We start from the raw sequence: 22389 nt of genomic DNA on the forward strand, positions 1-22389 counted from the left end.
ATGCCCTTGACACGCCTGGGCGCCCCACCTCCTCCTCTCCTGCAGTGGCCCACAGCTCCTGCCATTCTCCCAGTGCCTCTGGCTTGGCAGCTTTAGGCCTCATGCTTCCTAGACCCAGCTGAGAAGTGGTTCCATTAGCCAAACTGAAAAGGTCTCCAGTCAGCCCATTTCCTCTCCTTTCCCTTTGTGGGTCAAAGTGCTGCTGAGGGTCTGCGCTTCTTCCTGCCCTCAGTGACCTCTTAATTATGGATAGAGATGGCCTGACACACTGATTGGCTAATATTCATATAGCTATTTCACTCTGGAATATACTGTATTTCGGCACATATCACTGGGAATGATATGTGAATTTATTTGCTTAATATCCATGCCTTCCCCATTAAACCACAAATGCATTGAGGTCAGGAACTCGCCTCCCTGCTTATTGCTGTCCAGCAGTGGCCAGTGGATAAACACACCACTGGGATGCGCGCTCACACACCAGCAGCTCACCGCGTCCCCGCCATGGCTGGGTGTTCGTGTGCACAACCTCACCTAATCCTCACAATGACCCTGGGGAGACACCTGTGCACCCCCCACTTTTCAGATGTGGAAACTGAGGCTCAGGTCGAGGTTGCCAAGCTAGTCAGTGTCAGAGGATACTCTTACCCCACTGACCTGGCCTCAAGGAAGTGGGCACCTGGGAGCAGCTGGGAAGATGCTGACAGCTTAGGTCATGGGGTGCCATAGTTGCCCTGGGGTGAGAGGGGCTTTGTCTCCTGGTTTGGTTTTAGTAACAGAATTGGAGTTGACCAGCACCTAACCCGCCGCTGAGGGGTGGGGGGCCTGGAATCAAGCCTTCCAAGTAGCTTGACTCCAGTGCAGCTTCACGTGTTTTGCTGCAAACAGAAGGTGCCCAGGGATGTGCCCATATTCGCCCACCAGGAGCATCACACAGCTCAGGGACAAAGGAGAGGTGTCAGTGAGGCAGCAGGGTGAGGTGCCACGCTGCAAAGGGCCCCTGCTGCCCTAAGGAATGGTGAGAGGAAGCTTTGGGTCTCTCAGGGGTCATCACACCTGGACTAACCAGAGACCCCCGAGAGGTTTGGGTGGTCTGTCAGAACATGGAGAAATGGAAAAAACATTGATTTAGCTTAGTCCAGAAGGTGGGAGACAGTCATGGTGCATCTGATGGAAGGTTCCAGAAAAGGGGGAAGTCGGTATAGCTGGGGGGTGGATGGCCGAGGGTTTGCGGGAGGAATGGAAAGTCTGCCAGGTCCCGGAGCTGAAGTCAACACTGAGCAAGGCCCACAAAAAGTCCCAACCACATGATCAGTGTCATGTATAGAGCTGAGTAGGGAGCAAAGACAGCATAAGGCTAGCAGGTGACAGGGTGGGCAGAATCATGCAGCTTGCTTCCATTCTGTCTGCCAAAGAGAAATCCCTACAGAGCCATTGTGGAGAAGTGAGACCAGGTCAGAAGGAGGCAGGACCTTGGGGCTCTAAAGAGCCTCAGGAGTGATCAGGAACCAGCAACCTGAATAGGGTAACCAAGAAAGGGTCCAGAGCCGCCCAGGAAATAGCCGAGGATCTCAAGTCACTTGCCTTTGTGTTTATAGGCAGGGGATGGTGGAGCCTGCAAACTGTCCGAGGGGCCTGGCAGGTGTCCCTAGAGGATTCTAAAACAGGCTGGCAGGGATGAGCTTTCTTATAATACGACACCACTGCCCAGCGTCTGTCCTCATAAACTCACTTCCTCTTTTTTTTTTTTGCAGTACCAGGGATTGAACTCATGACCTTGAGCTTGCCAGGCAGGTGCTTATGCCACTGAGCTATATTCCCAGCCCAAAACTCACTTCGTCTCCACCTCTAAGCTACTTACAAAGGTCAGCCACATAGACCTGACTTCTGCCTGCCACACCTGGCTTCTCTCCCCAGCCTGCCACCAACACACTCTAACCAAGCCCACACTTGCCCTATGTGGCCAGCCCAAAGCATCCTGGGGCCTGGTCCTTCCAAACCTCTGAACAGCAGCCACAGATCACTGTGGGGGACGGGAGGAGCTGCTCCTTAATCTTTTTCCTTTAACTTGAAGTAATACACGTCATTTAAAAATTGAACCCGGGCTGAGGGTGTAGCTCAGTGGTATAGCATGTACTTATACTTAGCATGCTCAAAGCCCTGGGGTTCCATCAACAGTAACAAAAAAATCCCCCCCAAAAAACAAAAGAAGTACAAAAGAGCCAGGTGTAGTGGCACATGCCTGTAATCCCAGCACTCGGGAGGCTGAGGCAGGAGGGTTGTTTCAAGTTTGAGACCAGCCTGGGCTACAAAGTGAGCTGAAGGCCAGCCTGAACTGCCTAGGAGACCCTGTCTCAGAAAGACAAAAAAAAAAGTAGTATAAAACGATAGTTGTAAGTCCTCCACCCAGCTTACCAATGCCGCTCTCCAGCGGCAGTCCTATAAACCTCGTAGATCCTTGCAAAAATGTTATCATACACATTTATTATCTTTTTTCTCATCTCCACAAGTGACACATGTGCATGGTTTTGTGTACTTTACCTTGTTCTCTTTATTCTGAAGATCTGATTCCCTCCTGTTGAACAGTCTAGGATTGGCACTGAAAAGCACTTTTTCCTTCATCCTGTGAGGCTGACCTGCAGCAGCAGTGCCCACCAGCAGACGTGGGAAGGCTGGTGTTCCCCTGGATCCATTGCCTCAGTTCATCCATCGCTCTCTTCCCAGCACATCCCTGAATCACGCCATCTCCTCCCGAGGCTTCATGGGGCTCCCACACAGGCCCCTCCCCTGAGGTCCCAGGGCACACCTGCTTGCCATCTGAAGGCTGGCTGCTTGGTAGTCATTTCCAAGCTAGCATGACCAACATTATCAAAGTCATCTTGCCTCTAGCTGAACTGCACCCTGCAGTCACCCTAGTCTGTATCTGCCCTTTGTTGGCTATTTGCAGCGTCCTCTGCATCCAGAATCCACTCCTGCTTCTCTTCAATCTGTTTCTTGCTTGTTAGAGTGATTTGGAACATGCAAATCTAATTACGCCCCTGCTGAAAACCCTGTAGTAGCTGCCACGCTGCCATTAGGGCCAATCTCAAAATCCCTAGCCTGCCCTGCCAGGGCTGCGGAGCTGGGCCCACAGCCATCTCCCCCCACTGAGCCTTTGGGGTACTCAGCTTTCCTGCCTTGGGCTCTGCCCTCCCAGGGCCCTCCTCTCCTCCGTGCCCTGCTGTCCTGACTTTTCCTTCTCGTGTACCTTATAGGTCACTCCCTCATCAAGTGTTGAGGGCTGCGACCGCACTGTCCTATTCAGCCTCCGGCCCAAGTGACGCCTGTAATCAGACTGCATGGACTGCGTGCCGAGCAAATGAGTATGCTTGTACCCACCACTGCTGTATGCTCAGTTCCTCCTGCCCCTGCCATTACACTTACCGCTACGTGGCACATTACTGAACTTGGGCTCTGTGGCCAGACCACCTGAATGTGAGTCCATGTTCTGCCAATTTACTAGCTGTGTGACCTGGGACAAGTTACCCAGGATCTCTGCGCTTGTTTTTCTTTTGTAAAACGGCATGAGTGATATCACTTAATTCACAGAGGGTTAAAGGAAATAGCATATAATTCATTGAGATTAAATGAAAATATATTAATTGCTCAACAATGTATGTATCCAGCGTTCTCCTTCACTCCTTTGTAGGCCACACAAGCTAGTTCTTCCCTCAGTGCTAATTCTGCTCTGGACTGTTGTTTGTTTTTAGGAAAAAACCATGTCAGCTGAAAATGCGTCCTGTCTGCTTAGTCTGCTGCTCTATATTCCAGCTTCTGGGACTTGTGGACCCGACAGCCCATCAGGTACTGAGGTGAGATCAGGCCCAACGTGGTGAGGGAAGCCAGCTTCGGTCGTGCTTCAGGCAATCTGCAAGCACAGAAATGTCAGCTTACTTCTTCGATTTTTAGTCCCCTCCCTCCTCTGGTGCTGAGGAGCGCACTTGTGAGAGCAGGGTAAGCGCAGCACCACGGGGCGGCCGCTCAGCCTTCTCTTTCAAATTTCTAAGAAACTCATCCACAGAGACTTTAGACTTTATCTTGATTCTCCAGTTATACCTAAGATGGGTACAAAACATGAAGACAGACTTGTCTAGCGAGGCACTAAGTGGAAGTGGTCGGACAGAACTTGTCAGAGAAATGATTAAAGCAAATTTTAAATAAATGCTATTTTATGGCAATTTAAAAAATGGAAATCAGAGCCAGGTGTGGCAGTGCATTCCTATAATCCCAGCACTTGGGAGGGTGAGGAAGGACAGCTGCCATGTGTTCAAGGCCAGCCTGGGCTCTGCAGTGGGTTCAAGACCAGCTTGAACTGTGTAGAGAGATCCTTGCTCCAAAAATTAAAAAAAAAGAGAGAATCAGAACATTTTTCTATTTTGCATGTTTTTTTTCCCCACTGGAATCATACTCTGGACCAGAACTCCACTTTCCTTTTCAAAAAACATTAAACCCAAAATTTGAAAGAGAAAAGCTGCTGAGGGTATCTGCCAGGGTTCTGGCGTCGGGTGCACCTGGGTGGAATGCTGATGTCCTCTGGAGACCCCTGACCTAGTAACTTTTTGGCTCAAATTTGTAACATAAAAATTTTCAAAAATGTCCCAGTGAAATATGCGCAATGTGCCAATTCACAGTAATGTTTTATATCTAAGACAACCATAAATAATAATTTCTCTGAATAACTGAAATCTTAGAAACAGAGGAAATCAATCTGGAAAGCCTGATTCTACTCCTGACGGGTACAACCATGTCCATAAATTAAGACTATATAGTGCATTACAAAACAGACTATATCCAACTCAGCAGGTTCTATACAAGCCATTTATTTGAAATGCCAACTATATGTAGGATAAAGTCAGTGTTACATGCTTATCAGTAACAGTAGAAAAATAGAACCAGTGAAAACCTCTGTACAACTGTAATGGTACTCAAAAGAGAAATGTATCGTTTTACAATGCTTCACACAGACGAATTCAAGTTTGGAGGTACCTAAATAAAAATACTATATATTTCTTTAAAAAACACTATGTACAATTGAAGCGTAAACAAGTTTTACAAAGTACTGGTTATGCAGGTTGTAGAAAACACTTGCATAGGACATGAAATCAGTTTAAGAAAAATTTCTGAGCCTTTAGCATTGAAGGCACTTGACTTTATACCAGTAACAGCACAACCACAAGAAACGCAGTGGTGTAGAAGGCCCCACATCTCTCAAGTACAGATGTGGCACCCACACAGCAAGTGGCAGTTCAGGAACCTTCAGTTTTTAGCCACCCCACCTAAGAGGAGGGTTCCACATAGCCTGCCCAGGCAGCCGAGGTGCACAGTCACGTGCAGGTGCCCAAGGAAGCTTCCAGAGTTTCTCTGATCTCAGACAGAATCCATATACACACACAAACACCAGAGGTTATTTTCAAGACACACACTTCCATGTAACCTTTCTATGAAAACAGCCACAGCATCATAATATTCAGAAAATGAAAGACTGATACAGTATGAGGATTTTCTAAAGGAAAAAAATAAAACGAATTGCCTAAACAATAACTACATGACAGCTATTGCAACTGATTGGACAAAAAGGTAACATTCCATAAAACATTGGTCATACAAGTGTTAATGGAAAACAGTAAAATACCTTCCAGCGGTGTGCACGGTAACCTTTTCAGGAAGATTATCCGTAATGAGGTTTGAAAGTAAACCACGTAGTAGACAAAGTCTACCATTGCAGACTTGGGAATAGCACCCACCACTGCAGCTTTAATAGTGATGACAGAGTGGAAGGTCAACAGAAAATTTGAAGTCAAAGAAGCATTTCCCTTTGAATTCAGTCCAAAGATACAAAGAATGCCTTATAATTGTAAAACAACTATTTTACAAGTCTTTCATGAGACACATTTTTCCCTAAAAGGCAAATTCATCACTATGAAAATATCCATCTGGGATACCATGTCTCTTATATTAGTGCTAGGTGGTGCAGAGGGTCAGCCAATTACCCTTGCTCCTCCTGACCAAGTGGTCTTAGCAGCTGCTACCCTGATGGCCAGTCCTGCCAAGCGCATCCAAGAATGGTAGGAGGGGTTATATCAGCAGTCCTCTTGACCTGTCTCCCAGCCTTTCTACAACTATATGATGTATTGCCAGGAATCAAAGATTTTATATGACTGGATAGAGGACTTCCAAATGAAAAGAGGATCCACGCCCCGGGGGCCGTTCCTGGGATCAAAGCCAGAGATGACCTACAGAACAAGACTATTACTTTGAAAGGCATAGCAAAACCCCTTAAGCATGTAAGAAAATGGTTTAATGCTGTATTTGCTGCTGTCAGGCCAGGCGTAACTGCACCAATGGCAGACCTTGACATCTGGACCCGAGAGAAGCCTTGTTATGGCTGGCAGGAAAAGGACTGGATGTGAAAATACTTGAGTCTTCTTGAACTAGGGGATCAACCCACTGTACCACCCACTGGCTGTGCCTTTATCTCTTAAGTTAATGGCAACTTTTGCTGAGATGACTCCGTATGTGCCTACGAAAGCATTTACTGATGAAGGTGTCTCTCATGTGAGCTTCCTACACGGTGTCCAACAGGAAATAAAGAAATTCTTAGAGATCGAAGCTGACTTGGTAAAAGAAACATGGCCCAAGCATGTTCTCATACCTTAAGGCCTTATGGCTAGAAGGGCATGATTTACTCGCACCGATGAATTTTCCAAATCTCTGCAAAGTACGAAATATGGGTAAGAGAAAAGTAGACCCAATGTTTAGGGATTACAAATCAACAAAAGTATAACTGTCAAGGATTCCTGAATATGATATTGATGCTGCCCTGGCAAAGCTGCCCATCAAGAGGAGGATACTCTATGCAAGAGATGCTGAAGGGCTGAGAGTAACATTATGAGTCACTGAACAGGATTTGAGCCCGGCATCCTCAGGTCCCAGAGCCACACAGCAAACTGACCTGACTAAACAGCTTATCTCAGCCTTGGGGCACTAGAAACCAGGCATGGAATCAGATAGTGAAAAAGAAGAAAAAAGAAAAGATCTACCTTGCTGGGTACTTACTGGGGAGTGTTGATGCTTCAACTCTATGGAATGCAGCTCAAGGCCAGCATGGGGCCCAGACCGTGGGAGCTGCATCCTCCCTTCCCCTTCCCCTTCAGCAGCATCAACTTTGTTCAAATGTACAAGACTGTGCCCGTTGCTAGAACCTGAATGGCCGATTAAAGGAAAACCCAGTAAAGGATGAAAAGTGTTAAAAAACCCAAAAACACCCCCAAAAATAAGAAACCAGAACTTTTGAGGAAGTAAAAACAAGAGTAAATTTCATAGACAGTTCTAGAAAGAGATAAATATAAGCCAGGTGTAGTGGAGCACACCTATAATCCCAGCATTCAGGCTAAAGCAGCAGGATCACTTGAGTTTGAGGCCAGCCTAGGCTAGATAGTGAGACCTCGTCTCAAAAAGAAAGAAAGAAAGAAAGAATGAATGAACGAACGAACATAAAGAACTCTGCAAAAACCCTTAGAAGCTAGCAAGTTATTAAAATGTCAGGCTACCTCAGGTCCAGGAACATGTGCCTAGAAATAAAGCTAAAGGGGGAATGTGGGAATGGGTGTGGGAATGATTTTGGCTTTTCATGCCGTTACTGTTGCCCCTCAGGAGCCACAGGTGACTCTGAACTTAAATTACTCTTCAAAGTCACAAAACTAAACCAATTACCTAAGAAAAGGACCAACAGCATCTTTACGAAATCTGACTCTCCTCCTCTGCACTAGCACCTAACTGGTGGTTCTCAACACACAGCGAGCGGGCATTGGAAGTGGTGATTGTCCAAACGGCCTGATTGTCCACGGCCTCAAAAGATCTGCTATTTTTGTGATTTGGTTCTCACTGTATTTCTATGCCAAATGAAATGCTAGTTCCTGTTCCTAAGATTTACATTATATCTTTTTCTGAGAGCAACCTTACTCAGACTTCACATTAATCTTAGTACAGCACTGAAAAAGATTTAATAGATGGGTTCAAAAGCTAGAGGCACATAGCTATTCAACCTACCCTATTAACCATACTTCACAAGATACATTACAAGTCCGTCAATACCTAACCTAACACACATAAAAACCACATTTGTTTATCTTCTGCAAATCACATTAATCCACAATCCCACAGATTAAAGCAAGATTTCCCTCTATACACATAGTTTAGCCCAGTAAACTAAGTTATGAAAAGCAAACTTCATAAATTAAACAATACTATTAACAATGACTACTAATTTTTACAATTACAGTTTGGGGATATAAAAATATTTAATGAATTTCCAAAAAATTAATGGGTGGGATTAATAACACTGGTCTAATGTGGGTAAAAATAACAAAAAAGAAACAGGTCAGAGACGAGAAAGCTTTTTTTCCAAACCCAAATTAGGTCTACTCATTCTTATCTTTAGTATCAACTCAGAACAGTCTGGTTCAGAAGAGAAATCTAAAACAATTCATGTCCACACATGTGTATAAGCACACAGTAAGGAATATCACAGAATTAACTTTTGTTTCTAAAGAGATTGGACTTCAAAACATACCATCATCTATTAAAAGAGCTAAAATTCAAAAATGAGGCCAATCCTGTTTTTCCATTTTTAAAGAAGGAGCTGTAAAGGTGATGTGAGCTGATCTCACAGCAAATGAATGTGACCTCTGGAAGGTCAAGAGTCAGTACACAACATCACCAAGGTCAATGGATGCACTAGTAGCAGCTAACTAGTCAGGCAGCAAAACAAGGGGCGACAGTCTGTGTATACAGACAGACTGACATGTTTCCCATCTTTGAGATTATCTACTATTAGGATTTTTTAAATGTCAGATTATTCCTGAGTGTATATCCACAGGGTAAAGTAGGAAAAGACCGTAAGAGAAACTACAGTTTTGGGAGAAATCAGAGTTGTTGACATCCAATAGAAACCTATTTACTTCAAAGTGCATGTAATTCATTTATATGGTAGCTTGTAAAGGCTCCCTAGCCCTGCATAGTTTTTAGAGTGTGAGTGATTCATAGTGATATATGTGTATATATATATATATATATATATCTGTGAAATATATATATCTTGAAAAGAGGCTTCCAAATATCCTTCCTATGAGGGAATGTTTAGGAAGTCTCTTTTCTTCTAAGTGCTACGGCTGTGTTTGTAAAAATACAAAGTGAATGCTCAAATAATGTTGAAGTGATTTAAAAACTCAAATACTAACATATTTACATAGGAGAGTAAGAAAAAAACAGTCCTTAGCTCACACATTGCCCTTCAAAGGGAGAGGATCGGAAAGACTCCATGTGCTCAGTGGTTCAGTAAATGCCAAACCAGCATCCCTAGTGAAGTTCAAGTAGGACATGTAGTGTTTATCTGAAAACAAATTTCTTCTTTCTTCTTTTTTGTTTTTTTTTTTTTTTTGGTGAAAAAGCATTATGTACTATACAACAACTTCTTATAGAACAACAAAATTCAGACATCCTTTGAAAAACATTTAAAAGGAAACATATGCTTACAGATACCAAATAACATCCATAAGACTGAAGCCCTTTTGTTTTTTTTTTTGTTTGCTTGTTTTGTTTTGTTTTCCCATAGAAAGCAAGACAACTAAAGGCAGCAGGCAGTCATTTCACCCAGGGAAGCCAAGAGTCACAGTTAGAGCCAGAAATCCTGTCAGATTTCTGCTACTTTTTCATTCCAAGGGATATCATCTCCTTAGAACCTCATCAAGTGAGCAAATCAGCAACACTCCAATCCATATGACCAGAATCTGCAGAGGTCCTGACAGCATCCACACTGTGAACAAAGCAACAGCCTTAGCTTGGGCACCAAAGGCTTTTCTTCTTCCTGTTCTTACAGACCTGAAAATTTCAGGACCCTGGAATGGACTTTCGCTGGGGGAATGAAGACGAGCTCCCAAGACTTACTGAAGAATGACATTAGATTTATGGAGACTGAGCAGGAAGATTTCTGAACTAAAACAATTACTGAAAAGAGAGGAGCATTTTGATGTGCTGTTCTTTGGAATTTCTATAATTAAAAAATAAACACAGAACTATTTCATAAGAAAATACATCTTAGTGTGCAATCCAATGCACATGGAAATTGGTAGATGAAAGGTAAAATGCAAAAAAGTATGAAAATACAGTCTTTTAAATGTGGCAATAAAGTTTAACATACTGATATAAAATCAATACAGACAAAATAAATGTACAAGTGCAAAAATTTTCCATCACTTATAAAGAGGGAAAAAAAAGTGCCAGCTTGCTTGCTCTTTAAAATGGTTCCCTACACAGTTGTTCAAACATAAAACAGACAGATGCAGCATTCAAAATAACCCTCTTAGCATGCCATGTGTAATAAACATATATACACACAAAAACCAGAATAGAATAATGTGGAACTGAGCTGGCATCAATAAACTGGTCAGTAAGTTGTTGGGTTACATCATAAAATGGGATAATTCACATCTCAGGCACAGACGACTTGGAGGTTGCTCTCAGAGGGCAGACTTTTTGTAGAGGAAGTCTGGCTTACTGGGAGACCTCCTTCCTCTGCTTATGGAATCTTCCCTTTCCAGATCTGTGCTTCTCTGAGCTCCGTGGCCCAAGGACTCACTGTCAGCCAGTCTTCTACTGGATCGCTCTTCGGGAGCTTCGGAGCTACATGCAGAATGTGAAGAAGGTCTGGTAGGAGTCAGCCCAAAAGTCAAGTCCGTTTCTACTCCGGTTCGTCCCCTGACATGGGACGGGCCATTACCAGCATTTTCTGGGGCTGCCAAAGGAAAGTCAGACCGTGGGGGAGGTTGCTCAACAACATCCAGACGAATCAGCTCATTCTTCTGCCTGTGTGGATGCCCATCAGAGGAAAGTGGATGTTCTCTCCTCACTTCTTCCTGTTTTTTAGGAGAGGTCTGACTAGGTGGGCAGGCTGACTTTAAGCCATTTGGTGATGCCTTATTGTGGCTGTACAAATCGGGACCAAAATATCCACCTTGTGAAGGAGAAGGGGCGCGTCTGCCAGGAACAGGAGTAGAAGGGCTGCAAGCAGCATTTGAGAAGTCATAGAAATCCGGGTATTCCTGCTGATTTTCTCTAGCATCTGTTTTTTGCTCTAGTGTATGTTTTTTCCGAGAAGTATGTGTATGCCTCTGTGGAATACATGAGAGATGCTGGGGAGGCCCTGTTCCTGCTTCAGAAACTGGCTGGCTTATTTCTGTGTCTATCGCAAGTTCTGGAAGCCTCCTGTCCTTGAGTGACAGTGTGGATATCCCCATGGCGATATCTGGCATCAGATCATTCAGCACGGGCTGTGTACACTGAGACACAAACACAGGTGGGCAATTTAAAAAGAAAGGAAAGGAAAAAAAAGGCCCAACAAGTCCTCTTGGTTACTGATTGTTTCCTGATTCCAAAACTAATGCATGCCTAATTTAAGAATTTTTAATATATAGAAAAATACAGAAAAAACACCCAACTTTCCCTAATATCAGACATTATATTTACATCTTTTTCAATTTTCACAAACTTTAGTGCACATTTAATCCTGTCACTAAATTTTCTTTGTGATTTAAAATTACTGCATAGCATTGCATTAGTAACCCTTCTTCTATTAGACATTTAGGTTATTTCCTTTTTTGGAGACAGGATTTTACCATAGTCTATGGTTGGCCTTAAACTTGCTATGCAGCTCACACTGGCCCTGAACTCTGGATCCTTCTGCCTCAGCCTCGCAAGTGCTGGCATTACAGGTGTGTGCCACTACCCCAGGTTTCAATTTTTTATTGTAGTCAACACTACAATGACCATACTAATAAATGACCTTTAAGAGAGTTGTTGTTTTAGGGGTCAGGAGGAACAAGGAGAGCTGCTTGAGAGGGCTAAGAATGTGAGAAAGGATCTAATTTGATTCAAGGTGTATACTAACCCCACATTTCCAATAAGCCCTTTTATATTGAAGCTTCTCTGAACACATGTATTTTTCATTTTTCTCTCTATTCAATACTGCTGACAGCACATGATAGAGTAAGAAGATTTAAAAATCACTGTTTTTCTCAAATGTATTACATAGAGCAGTTCAACCTCTACTGCAGTACAAAAGTAGGTGAAGAATCCTTTCAATTACCACCTACTTGCCCTAGCTCCTGAGGTTCCCAGGCAAACAAGGAGCTGAAGGTGAGCTGGCCAGAGGCAGAGACATGCATGAGAACCAACTTTCTGCTTGTTTCTGAGTGGGGAGTCTTTGCTGCACTGGTCCTGATGGTACACCTGGTTCTGAGTAACTTCCCCTCCTTGTCCTACCAAAGCATTTTGTCCCAGAAGTCAGGGACAGACATGTGCTTGATCACATTAGGACCCTGGCACGTTATTTGTCCTGCTCAGTCACTATGCCACTTCCAACACTGGCAACTAAGGTAAGGATGCTGCTCTCTGTCCCTATCTCGTAGCTCCAGTTTCTTGGTACCTGCTCTTTCCCAGAAGCTGATAATGGCTTACTTCTCTCTCTGCATGCTCCTTCACTGCACACTCTAAGCCTGTCAGTAACACTTCTGAGCCCTGCTGAGTTCCAGTGGGGCTCAGGGAGTCAAGGGAATAGCTCTTAACATCCCACACTCTTTCATTTGGGAGCTGACTTACCATTTGTTTCTCAGAGGCTACTGCTGCTGAGGCAGCAGCGGCTGCAGCAGCGGCGGCAACCGTCTGTCTCCCCAGGCCTGCAGTGTTGGTACAATCAGGTGGTGCTGCTTTAACACCTGGCAAATAGACTGGGGGAGGGCCAGCTTTGGGTGCTGTTCTGGAGTGAAACAGCGAATGATTACAGGGGTATGAAAATGAACGTGAAGGGTGCTGACTGGGAGGTCTTTGTTTCCAGCCTGCTTTGAGTTGGTTATGGATTGGGGTGGCCGGAGGGTGGTATGGAGGGGGAGGTGGGGGCAAGGGTGGATGGAAGGCCACAAAAGAGTCCAGCTCTGTAAACATGGTTTCCGCAGCAGGGGTACTGTTAATGCGACATCTCCCAGGCTGTCTCACTGTCAGGAGTGGACTTTCATCCCCAAAACGTTCATCAGGAAAAAACTTGTGAGGGTTCTGAAACATCAAAAAACAAAGGACATTTATTAGTGGACTCTATAGACAGAAATTTACAAGCTGAGAGAGTTAAGTGTCTAAGAAAAACCACATTCAGCCGGGTGTGGTGGTGCATGACTGTAATCCTAGCACTCAGGAGGCTGAGGCAGGAGGACTGTTGTAAGCTTGAGGCTAGCCTGAACAGCATAGCGAGACCCTGTCTCAAAAAGACAAAAACAAAAACAAAAACAAAAACAAAAAAAAACCACATTCAACAAGAGTATAAGGTACTACAGTTTTCTAGGCCAGAAGCCCAGGAAAAAAATCACCTTAATAATAGTACAAAGGTCAGAGTGGGTCTAGGAAGTGTAACACAGTTATCTAGGAGAATTGCTCACCCAACTATTCCAGCAAGCAGGTCAGTCATCTCTTGCAAGACTAAGTACTTTCGTGATGAAAATCACAGGGAGAAAAAAACAAACAAAACCAAAGAACCTAAACTGACCTGCTGCCTTGTCTAAGACCACCGTGCCATATTTACCCTTTGACAGGATCAAGGCTGACAGTGGCAAGAAGCTGTTTGTACTACCTGACCAGAGGAACTGGTCTTAAATTTTACTTAAGGCTCTATTGTGAAGCCCACCACTTTATAATCCTATCCTAACTACAAAACCAATGGACTGCCCTTGTACCTGATAATTACTAGAGAGGAAGTTTTTTCTTTGCTAGGTTTTTAAGCACTTATACCATGATTCCTAGGCCTGGGTTTGATTTTTATGCAAAAAATTTTTATGCAAAAAATTTCTTTTGAGGGAAAAGAGAGGAAACAAGGTGTGCATAATGAGGACCTATAAGTATTGTAGTAAGCTAATCCCAAAATCCAGTACTCAAATCAATACTTGTGAAGTTCAGAATTTTCTACTTCCTCTGCCATTTCTATTGGGATAGAACTTCACAGCAGTCATCACCTGGATGCTTGTCATGTACCAGAAACACAGCTGCTTTCCGTATAGCACTTCCTGTCTTCACAATTCATTTTATAGGTAAAAAGCCTAATGCTGAGCGATAAAGCACCTTTATCCAACTGTGTGCTCAGTCCACTCCACCATGCTGCCTTTTTCCAGGAGGAACCTGCAGACTAACAGAGACACCAGAGGCACAAAAGAGCATGTACAGAGAAGCAGCAGCAGCTCAGGGTTCTTGGGATGTCTACCATCCTGCCTGCTGAGGAGCAGGCCTCATTCTTTAAATAGTCTGACGCCATGTCCTACCTGCAAGAGCTCTGCAGCAGCATCTGCGAGCCCGAACTCCCGCAGTACTCGAATCTGGATTTCATAGCTGACGGTGGCACCCTCCCCACAGTTCAGCGCGTAGGCTCTCTGCACCTGTTCGGTGTGTCGCAGTTCCTGCAGGCGCCTGACCATGTCTTTCATGATTAGGAGACGAGGAACTGGAAGGAGAAAGACAACATGGAGGGAAAATTCCTGAGCTACATAAAGGAACAACCAGTGAGCACAACAAAAAAAACTGCATGTGGGGCTGGGGATTTAGCTCAGCGGCACAGTGCCTGCCTGGCAAGTGCAAGGTCATGAGTTCGATTCCCAGTACTGGAAAAAAACCAAAAAAAACAAAAAAAAAAAAAAAACAAAAACAAAACTGCATGTGTTTTATATCAGTATCTCCTCACTTTTTAGATAGCAATTTAATTTACCAGCAACATATTAATTTGTATGTCTCTAATGATTTTTCAAGACTTTATAATTTCATAGTAAAGAAGTCTCTTGATCAAATCCTGAACTATACTGCTCAAATACAATTTTACTTGCTTGTGTTCTCTTCCCAATGTCAAGATATTTCCTAACTCCTCTAAACGTATTTATTCAAGCTGGGTGCACATCTGTAATACCAGCACTTGGGTGAGACAGGAGGACTGCTACAGTTGGAGGCCCCCCTCAGCTACACAGCAAGTTCAAGGCCACCTAGACTACATAGCAAGACCCTGTCTCAAAAAAAGGGAAAAAGAATGTACTTTCTTTCTCAGGGATAGGGATGTAGCTCAGTTGTACAGTGACTGTGTATCATGGGTAAGGCCCTGTTTATATCCCCAGCACTACAAAAGAAATAAAAAAACCACAAATATTTCAATGAGTCCTGACTATGTACTCAGGGACTGGACTTCGTATTGGGGCAAAAAGAATGAAATATGTGATGTCTGCCTTCGAAAATGTGTTGTTGTATTGACTTAAACTAAGTAAATGAGCACACTGTGGGATGAGAAATGCTCATGGAGAGAAAGAAATAAAGGAGGTCAAAAGTTTGGAAGGAAGAGACATTGAGTTCACTGAGGGCAGAAAAGAAAGGCTTCCTACACAAAGGCAACTCTATCTCATACGAGTCTACAACAATAAGAGAAAACTCGGCAGATAAAGAAAGTTCGGTGAAGGAGTTCCAAAAAGAAGGATTAGGTGCGTGTAACACAGACAAATGAAAGAGAGCCCAGCACAAGCAGCCAGCTTGCCAGCAGAAGGTAGGGCCAACAGTGTAAGCCAGCAAGTGTCACGAGAGAGGAGGCTGGAAAGATGAGCAGGGACAGATCATGGTTAAAGAATTTAATTGCATCCGTAGTCACTTGCGCAGGGTGATGGCAGGATCAGAGTGGTGGTGTGGTGAGTGCAGTGTGATGCTATGCAAAGTAGGGGGAGGCAAACTGGCCTGTGGGCTAAACCAACTCAGCCACCTACCCTTCTGTGTAAAGTTTACTGACCCACACCCCTACTCATTCATTAGGTTCTGTCTATGGCTGTCTGACAGTGCTACCTCAGTTCACAAACTTAATTTATTCTACGATTTTGGAAAAGATAGCCATGTTTGTGTTTGTGTAGGAAAGATGGCCGAGGTCATGTTTGTCACCGATGTAGAGTTTGGAAACAAAAGTGTTCAAGAAACAAGGTACCACTGCAGTTGTGATAGAGACTATATGGCTCACAGGGCCTAAAATACTTATGATCTGGCCCTTTAAAGAAAAAGTATGTCAACCCTAGGGGAAAGAGCAGAATACCAAATAAGAGTCTGAGCTAAGGCTGTGGCCACAGGGCTGGAGAGAGGTGATGAAGTCTATAAATAGTTGTGATGTAAAGTGACTAGACTGCTAACTGAATATTACTTTGGGGGAAAGTGGAGCTAGGGCTTACTAAGTGCTTATTTTGTGCCATGTAAACTCCTAAGCATATTACTCATGACACCTCATTAAACCCTCACAACAATCCTTGAGGGCAGATGTTACCCCCATTTCACAGGTGAGGAAATTAATGTTCAGGGGTGAAAACTGATAGCCCAAAGTCACACAAAGTGGCAGAACCAGGAAATGAGACCATCAATCTTCTCCAATAATCTGTGCAGTCTTGTTATCAAGGTGGGCAAGGACCTAGGAAGAGCATTCCTTGGGTGACACCAGAACAGGGCCACATCTCATTAGCTCTACTACGGAGATGAGTCTAATTTTCCTGAGCATATGTAATTGTGAATATCTTTGGGCTTCTCAGATTAAGATGGGCTTTTCATTCTAAGATGAAAATTACGGTGACTTCAACTGCATTAACTTAAGCCTAAAAAACTTATTACCAAAGCTTTAAAATCTGCACAAGTCAAGTAAGGAAGTATTTCTGTCCATTCTTTTATTCAGCGTATACCTTACACAAACATACAGTAGCCAAACTTGATAAGGCAATGACTGATGAAAGATATCAGTCCTAAAATAAAATGTATGCACTCAATAAAAAGTTCCACCATTACTGTCTTTTATCCTTCACTGAAACAGATATTTATAAGCAGAAATGAATGATGCTATTTCCACTGGTATAGGTTGCTAAGTTTTATTTTTACTTTATTCATTTTTTGGAGACAGGCTCTTGCTATGTTGCCCAGTCTTGGTCTCAAATGCCTGGGCTTAAGAGCTCTTCTCACTTCAGCCATCTGAGTAATTGGAACTGTAGGCATGTGCCACCATGTCTAGGGGCTAGTCTTTATTCTGCATTTTGCAACTGCTAAGGCAATTGGCAAGAGGTATAAAGTGCTGACTACCAGATCACTGTTGTTTTTCTTACCTTAGAAATTAACATTAGAGTCCACTGGTTAAACTCAGTATTAACTGATTAATGGTCAGATGTTTCTAGACATGAGAGCTGTACCTTAATCTACGGCCAATTCCACTACAGTCATAAGACACAAGTCTACACTTTGATAAACTTCAGAGAGGACACTCTGGAAAACTGGACCTCTTGGGAACCAATGGTGATCACATTTTAGGGGGACACAGGCAGATTCAAAGGTGTAAATTCATATTACTCTACTAAAGGGTATTACTGTATGTGAAAAATATCCTACAGTGATGAAAAATCTGAATTCCTTTAAACAAATGGTTCTTCACAGAGGTGACTCTGCCTCATAGGACACATGTGGCAATGTCTAGAAACACGAGCTTCCAAAACAGTGTTACAAAGGTAGGGGTGTGTGCCTGTGCGCACACGTGTGCTACTGGCATCTAGGGAGTACAGGCCAGGGGTGCTGCTCATGACCATTCACTACACACAGACAGCTCCCTATCATGTAGGATTAGTCAGCTCTAACAACAGGGTCAAGGCTGAGAAACCCTGGGCTAAAATGAAAAACTTATTAATCATATTTTAATTATGCATACTTAACATAAAATATAAAACAAAAATATTAGTTTATAAATATTTAATCTTTAAGAACCATACATAAAGGGTATTGAACTGTGTAGACAATTAGTGCATACACACACACACACACACACACACACGTCCAAACATCAGCAATCACACACATAAAATGGTAGGATTATTCATTTAAATATAAATGCCTCATAAAAGACCCCAGCTTACCTGGAATTTCATTGGCTACAACTGAGGGAGGACTTGACTGGTTGCTGCTGATCTGTTGGTGGCTGATCAAGTGGCAACACTGTGGCACAGCACTGCTGACCATGTAAAGCGTGTCTGGCACATTGGACATTCTAACCATCCGCAACCGCACAAGGTCTGTTTGTTCCACCATCATCTCATCCAGCACTGACTAAAACAGAAATTCAGTATGAACAGAACTGGTTAACCCTTCATTTGTATTAACTCACAAATGAAGCATGATTATGATTTTCACTATGTAAAAAGGGAATTCATTTTGTCATTTATGAAGTTTTAAATTAGTGGTAAAAAGAGAAAATACACCTACCTCTTTCATTTTCTACATCTAGTTAAAAATTACAGGGTTTCACTGTCGTTACCATAGTTTTTGGAGACATTTTATTATGTTACAGTAATACACAATGGTAATTAATTGATAGGCTTGAAATTTCTTCTTAGCTTGTACACTTATTCTAAAAGTAAAACCAACTCCCAAAAGTCAACTATGCCAAAACTATGTTATAAGAGATCATGTGTTCAGTTTATCAGGGAAGATAAAATGAATGCAATTCTTTCAGAACATTTTCCCCATCCTCAAGATCATAAAATACTGACAACTATTTTGGTAACATAATAATAACTGGCAAGGCAACATGATGAAAAAACGTACTTTAATAGGGTCTAAGTTTTAGACATTTTTTTTGACATGTTTTTGATAATTAAACATTTCAGAAAATTATTCTGTTTAGTAACCAAACTGGAATTTATCTTCATTTACCCTATTACTGGACATTTAGGCTATTTCCAAATATTTAAATAATGCACAATAAACATTTTTGCACCTTTGTTTTTATAGACTGGGTCTCACTGTGACCTTGAACTCAATGTGTGTTCAGGTTAGCCTTGAACTCAAGGCAACCCTCTTGCCTCAGCCTCCCAAGCACTGGGATTACAGTGTGTGCCACCATGCCCAGCTGTGCATATGGATTATAATGACATTGTCTAATATCTTCAAGTGACTTCATTACCTTTGCTTCTTCCACATAGGGAGAGAACAGCCGAGGTCGAACATATATACCAGCATTTTTTTGCCGTAACCAGGCATTTGACTTTCCACCTTCTGTTGTAGGAAGCATATCTGATGGAGGAGTACTAATTAAACCTCTTTTCATCTTAAAAAAAAAAACAAAACTCTTTTTTAAGTAACTGGAGGTCTGTGTGGAATTATAAGTATCATCAAGATAAATAAATCAAAGTATACAAACTTTATCATAAATGAAAACTTAGGGATGTATGTGAAAATTAGAAATACCTCAAATGCTTAAACATATTGAAAGGGTTCAGTCATAGGAAGGTACTATAATTTCCCATTTTTCTCTGCAACACTTTTTAAAAAGAAGAGACATTAGTTTTCCCCCTTTGCTTATCCCTGCTGCCCCCCCACCAAGACAAAATGAGAACATCAACTTGGCCTCTATCTATAGCACAAGAACACTGGAAGCCCCATTTAATTGCCATGTGCCCAGGGATATCTTGTTCTACCTGGCCTTACGTCATGGGCTCCCATATGGCCCTAAAAGTGGGGCACTGACAACTAACTGTATGTTGTGGCCTTGCTTTTCCTTAACTGATGCTAGAAGTATACAAATCAAAGTCTGTAGCTCCAAAGGTGGTGGTAAGGGTTAAGTAAAGGACAGGGGTTGAGGGTATAGCTTAGCGGTAGAGCATTTGCCTAGCTGTGTGAGGCCCTGGGTTCCATCCTCATACTACAAAATTACAATCAACAACCAAAAACCAAATAAAGGCAAGGCAGATAAAAGCACTTGGCTGGGTGATTAGCAATTAACAAGAGAGTATGAAGGTTAACAACCACTATTAGTCAATCTTTACTGGGGACTTCATTGTTAGGCATGAAACTAAAGCAGAGATTTGTATTTTCTAGCCAAAGTTCTAAAGCATTTTTCCAAACTAAATATAGATTCAATTTGGTTTGAATCTCAGGTTTCAAACAAAACCATAATCGAGTTTCTCCAAACATTACTCTTACTACATATGATAGCACCTAACTGATGTACTAGTTAAAAATATTTTTAATAAAACAGCATTTTATAGCATTTAAAATATAGAAAAAAACCTCAATATACTTATAGCAATTGAGATTATACTGATGTTTCCTTCCAGGCTGTTCCAAATTAATTTTGACATACTTGATTATTGGTACATAAAAATATATACTTATTTATTTGTTTTTTTGTCTTTTTGAGACAGGGTCTCACTATGCAGCTCAGGCTGGCCTTCAGCTCACTTTGTAGCCCAGGCTGGTCTCAAACTTGCGATGATCCTCCTGCCTCAGCCTCCCGAGTGTTGGGATTACAGGTGTGTGCCATCATGCCTGGCTAAAAATATGTATTTTGTATCCTCCTTTTCTTTTTCTTTCTTTTTTTTTTTTGGTACCAGCAATCAAACTCAGGACCTTGTGCTTGCCAGGTAGGCACTTGTGCCACTGAGCTATATCCCTGGTCCTGTATCTTCCTTTTTAAAAAAATTATATTTCATCATTAGCATTTTCCATGGTAATATTAGTCTTCTCAGGACAATAAACTGTCTTGAGTAGTCATACTATGTTCTTATTTCTCCTGTTACTAGAAACTACCAGATAGTTAAATGATACTAGACATCTTTATACATATATGTATACATGCATATGCACACACACACAATTCCTCTTAACAGTATTTCTCAAAAGCAATATCAAAGGCAAAGTTACCAGGTCAAGGGTGAAGTTACTACACCAAAGAATAAGAATACTTTGATGGCTCTTATTAACATTTTCAACTGTTATTCATTTGAACTGCTGCAATCAATAATGTTACCAATATACCACTGTACTTCTATGGGATAGTAACAGTATTTCAAAGATTAACTACTGGAATGGTAAAAAAAAAAAAACCCTACTGTTTTATTTTTTGCTTTATTTGGTACATGATTACAAGACTGAACATTTGTTACAATCAGATTCTATAAACAGTTGTTTTTTTTTAGATTTTGTTTCAATTTACTATTCTATTGTTCAATTTAATAGGGATTAAGTTTGTGTGCAATGAAATAATCATTTAACTTAAATTTTTTCCTTCTTACCAGTCAGTTAATCAGCACCATATTGATTTGTAACAGATTTTAACAGTTCAGTTAAACATTTATTATGTTTAATTCTTTTATTAATTAGGACTTTTTTCTGGACTATTTTGTCCTGTCTGTTATGTTAACCATTCTAAGTCCAATGTTACTATTTTAAAATGTTTTACCTCTAGAAGAATTATTCTATATGATGTACTTTTTGAAGAACTTTGTAAGAATGACCTCGCTCTAACCCTGCACCGCAAAAAACTAGAAAAACAAAACAAACTCAACCCCAAGTTAGTAGAAAGTAAATAATAAACATTAAGGCATAAATAAATGAACTTGACACTAAAAATACAATATAGAAATGATCAATAAGGAAAAGGAGTTGGGCTTTTTGCAAAGATAAAATCATGTAGCCAAGAAATACAGCATTAGTTTCCTACTAGCTTTGGATGGAATAACACCGGTGAAATACAGCTTATGATGATTATGCCTGCTTAGGTTACTTTTCTGAATTCAAAGGCTGTTTTTGTCAAAATAACCGAGTCTTCTCATTCAGGGCTGATCATGTGTCTGTCTGGTGGGTGAGCTTTTGACGTCACAAGCTCAAAAACTCTAATATCAAGTCACGCTAAGGAAGCCATGTTCTGAGCAGGTATCTAATGAACAGTGGTGAAGTTTGATTACACTTACGCAGACTATGGATTACTTCACCTCCAGTGACCTTTCCCCATGGTTTAGATAATCCTGCTTCTTTACCCAATAAACATCCTCAAACCCTATCCTCAGAGAGGTGCATATGAGACTTGGTTCTCTCCCCCATGCTTGGCTACTTTGTGAATAAACTACTTCCCTTTTGCAAAACTTGTCTCAGTGAGAGACATATTGTTTGGTGAGGAAAACAGACCTGGTGTGCTCACAGTCTCTTCAATAAACGGTTATCAAGATAACAAGCAGAGAAAATGAAATTATATCTGTATCTCTCACTATACACAAAAAAACCTACTCCAAATGAATTGAAGTCTTAAATGTAAGACCTGAAATTATAAAACTACCGGAAGAAAACACAGGGGAAAAGTCCTATGACACCGGTCTAAGCAAGGACTTTTTGAATAAAATCCTGAAAGCATGGGCAACAAAAGCAAAAATAGACAAATGGGATTATATTAAACTAAAAAAAATCCACAGAGTGAAGAAAGCCTATACAGAATGAGAGAAAATATTT

General features: G+C 41.9%; 1 protein-coding gene across 4 annotated transcripts in view; it reads right to left on the reverse strand.

Annotated features, from left to right (window-relative positions):
- Positions 1-3616: 3616 nt before the first annotated feature.
- Positions 3617-22389, reverse strand: part of Btbd7 (BTB (POZ) domain containing 7) — a 100028-nt gene continuing 81255 nt past the window's right edge. For 2 of the 4 annotated variants that reach the window (XM_005390344.2, XM_013517216.1), the window contains exons 7-11: positions 19070-19213; positions 18024-18213; positions 14394-14572; positions 12694-13143; positions 9612-11375 (exon numbers count right to left, since the gene is read on the reverse strand). In XM_005390344.2, coding sequence (XP_005390401.1) covers positions 10557-11375; positions 12694-13143; positions 14394-14572; positions 18024-18213; positions 19070-19213 — 1782 coding nt within the window. In that variant the 3' untranslated portion in view covers positions 9612-10556. Of the gene's footprint in view, positions 3908-9611; positions 11376-12693; positions 13144-13336; positions 14261-14393; positions 14573-18023; positions 18214-19069; positions 19214-22389 lie in introns of those variants that run through there. The other 2 variants (XM_013517217.1, XM_013517218.1) reach the window with 2 other exon arrangements.

Source organism: Chinchilla lanigera, unplaced genomic scaffold, assembly GCF_000276665.1.
Source record: "Chinchilla lanigera isolate Chin_1 unplaced genomic scaffold, ChiLan1.0 scaffold00037, whole genome shotgun sequence".
NCBI lineage: Eukaryota > Metazoa > Chordata > Mammalia > Rodentia > Chinchillidae > Chinchilla > Chinchilla lanigera.